The 1,569-nt window shown below is 38.0% G+C and overlaps 1 protein-coding gene across 1 annotated transcript; it reads left to right on the top strand.

Moving 5' to 3' along the window:
• The first annotated feature begins 372 nt into the window (after nucleotides 1-372).
• Nucleotides 373-1,149, top strand: LOC116521784 (vomeronasal type-2 receptor 26-like). Its single transcript, XM_032236439.1, has one exon. It carries the CDS (start codon nucleotides 373-375, stop codon nucleotides 1,147-1,149), a length of 777 nt encoding a protein of 258 aa, XP_032092330.1.
• Nucleotides 1,150-1,569: the final 420 nt, after the last annotated feature.

Below are 1,569 nucleotides of genomic sequence, written 5' to 3'. Positions count from 1 at the left end.
TTCCTGCTATTTTAATTCTTTGTCCTGTCTATTCCACTTGAACAGTAAATGTCATATAAAAGTTTTGAGATAACTGTACAACATAAAGAATATAAAAACTGAACACTGCCTTATATAATGAATTTCATTGAAAAATGATTTTGAGAAAAATAATATGAACTCGTACAATCTTAATAAATCTAATATGTTATTACTTTTTCATGCTTAAAAGCTATAATGGTTCCATGAAACATTTTTATTTGTTTTTTCCCCAGACCTAGATGATTGTTTTCCATGTCAAGAGGATCAATATCCAAACAAAGGTCAAGATAATTGTCTTCCAAAACAGTAACTTATTTGACTTTCACAGAGGCGTTGGGTATTTCTTTGGTAATGATTGCAGTCTCCTTTTCTGTCCTCTCAGCTGTGGTGTTGGGAATCTTCATTAAACACCAGGACACTCCCATTGTCAAAGCCAACAACAGAAACCTCACCTATATGCTTCTCCTTGCTCTCCTGCTCTCCTTCCTTTGCACTCTGCTCTTCGTTGGGCAACCTGATCAAGTGAAATGTCTCCTGCGACAAATTACTTTTGGCATCACTTTCTCTATAGCCCTTTCTTGTATTTTGGGTAAAACAACCATAGTAGTGCTTGCTTTCATGGCCACCAAGCCAGGCTCCAAAATGAGGAAATGGGTGGGGAGAAGGATGGCCAACATGATTCTCCTATCTGTCTTCATGGTTCAGTTCACCATCTGCATAGTGTGGTTGGCAATTTCTCCCCCATTTCCAGATTCAGACATGCACTCCATAGTTGAAGAAATTGTCTTGGAATGTAATGAAGGATCAACCACGATGTTTTATACTGTCCTTGGCTGTATGGGCTTCTTGACAGCTGTCACCTTCACGGTAGACTTCTTGGCTAGGAATTTACCTGACAGCTTCAACGAAGCCAAATTCATCACCTTCAGCATGTTGGTCTTTTGCAGTGTCTGGGTGTCATTTGTTCCCACTTACCTGAGCACCAAGGGGAAATATGTGGTTGCTGTTGAAATCTTCTCCATTTTGGCTTCAGCGGCTGGATTACTGGGCTGCATATTTTCCCCCAAGTGCTATATCATTATTCTGAGACCTGATCTGAATACAAAGGAGCAACTAAAAAAGAAGTGAAATTGATATTTATGCCAGTCCCCTTGGCATCACACCAAAGTGACATACAACACAGTAGCTTGATATACATATAGAGACAAAGATATTTAAGTTGCAGTCAGTCTATGACAGCATGCATGTTTTTAAAAATGTTATTGTTAAATTATTCTGATTTTAATGTTAATATCGTTAGGAATATAATCTAAGGGTTGGGTTGGTAATATATAAATCATGTAAAAATGCTATACCTGTTTCTTTAAATCATGCTGTAAATGTGATTGGTTGCTGTTTCCTCAATCAGCCATAAGATGGAGCCAGAATCAATGTTTGATGCTGATTTGATCTGAGTGTTTGGAAGCTGGCTGTTAGAGGTGCTGTAAAGTGATCAGTGTGAGCTATTGTAAGTTTTGCAACTGCTAGCAATGATTATGGACTATGTTA

Source organism: Thamnophis elegans, chromosome Z (assembly GCF_009769535.1).
Source record: "Thamnophis elegans isolate rThaEle1 chromosome Z, rThaEle1.pri, whole genome shotgun sequence".
Classification (NCBI taxonomy): Eukaryota; Metazoa; Chordata; class Lepidosauria; order Squamata; family Colubridae; genus Thamnophis; species Thamnophis elegans.
This window is presented reverse-complemented; position numbering and strand designations above follow the sequence as displayed.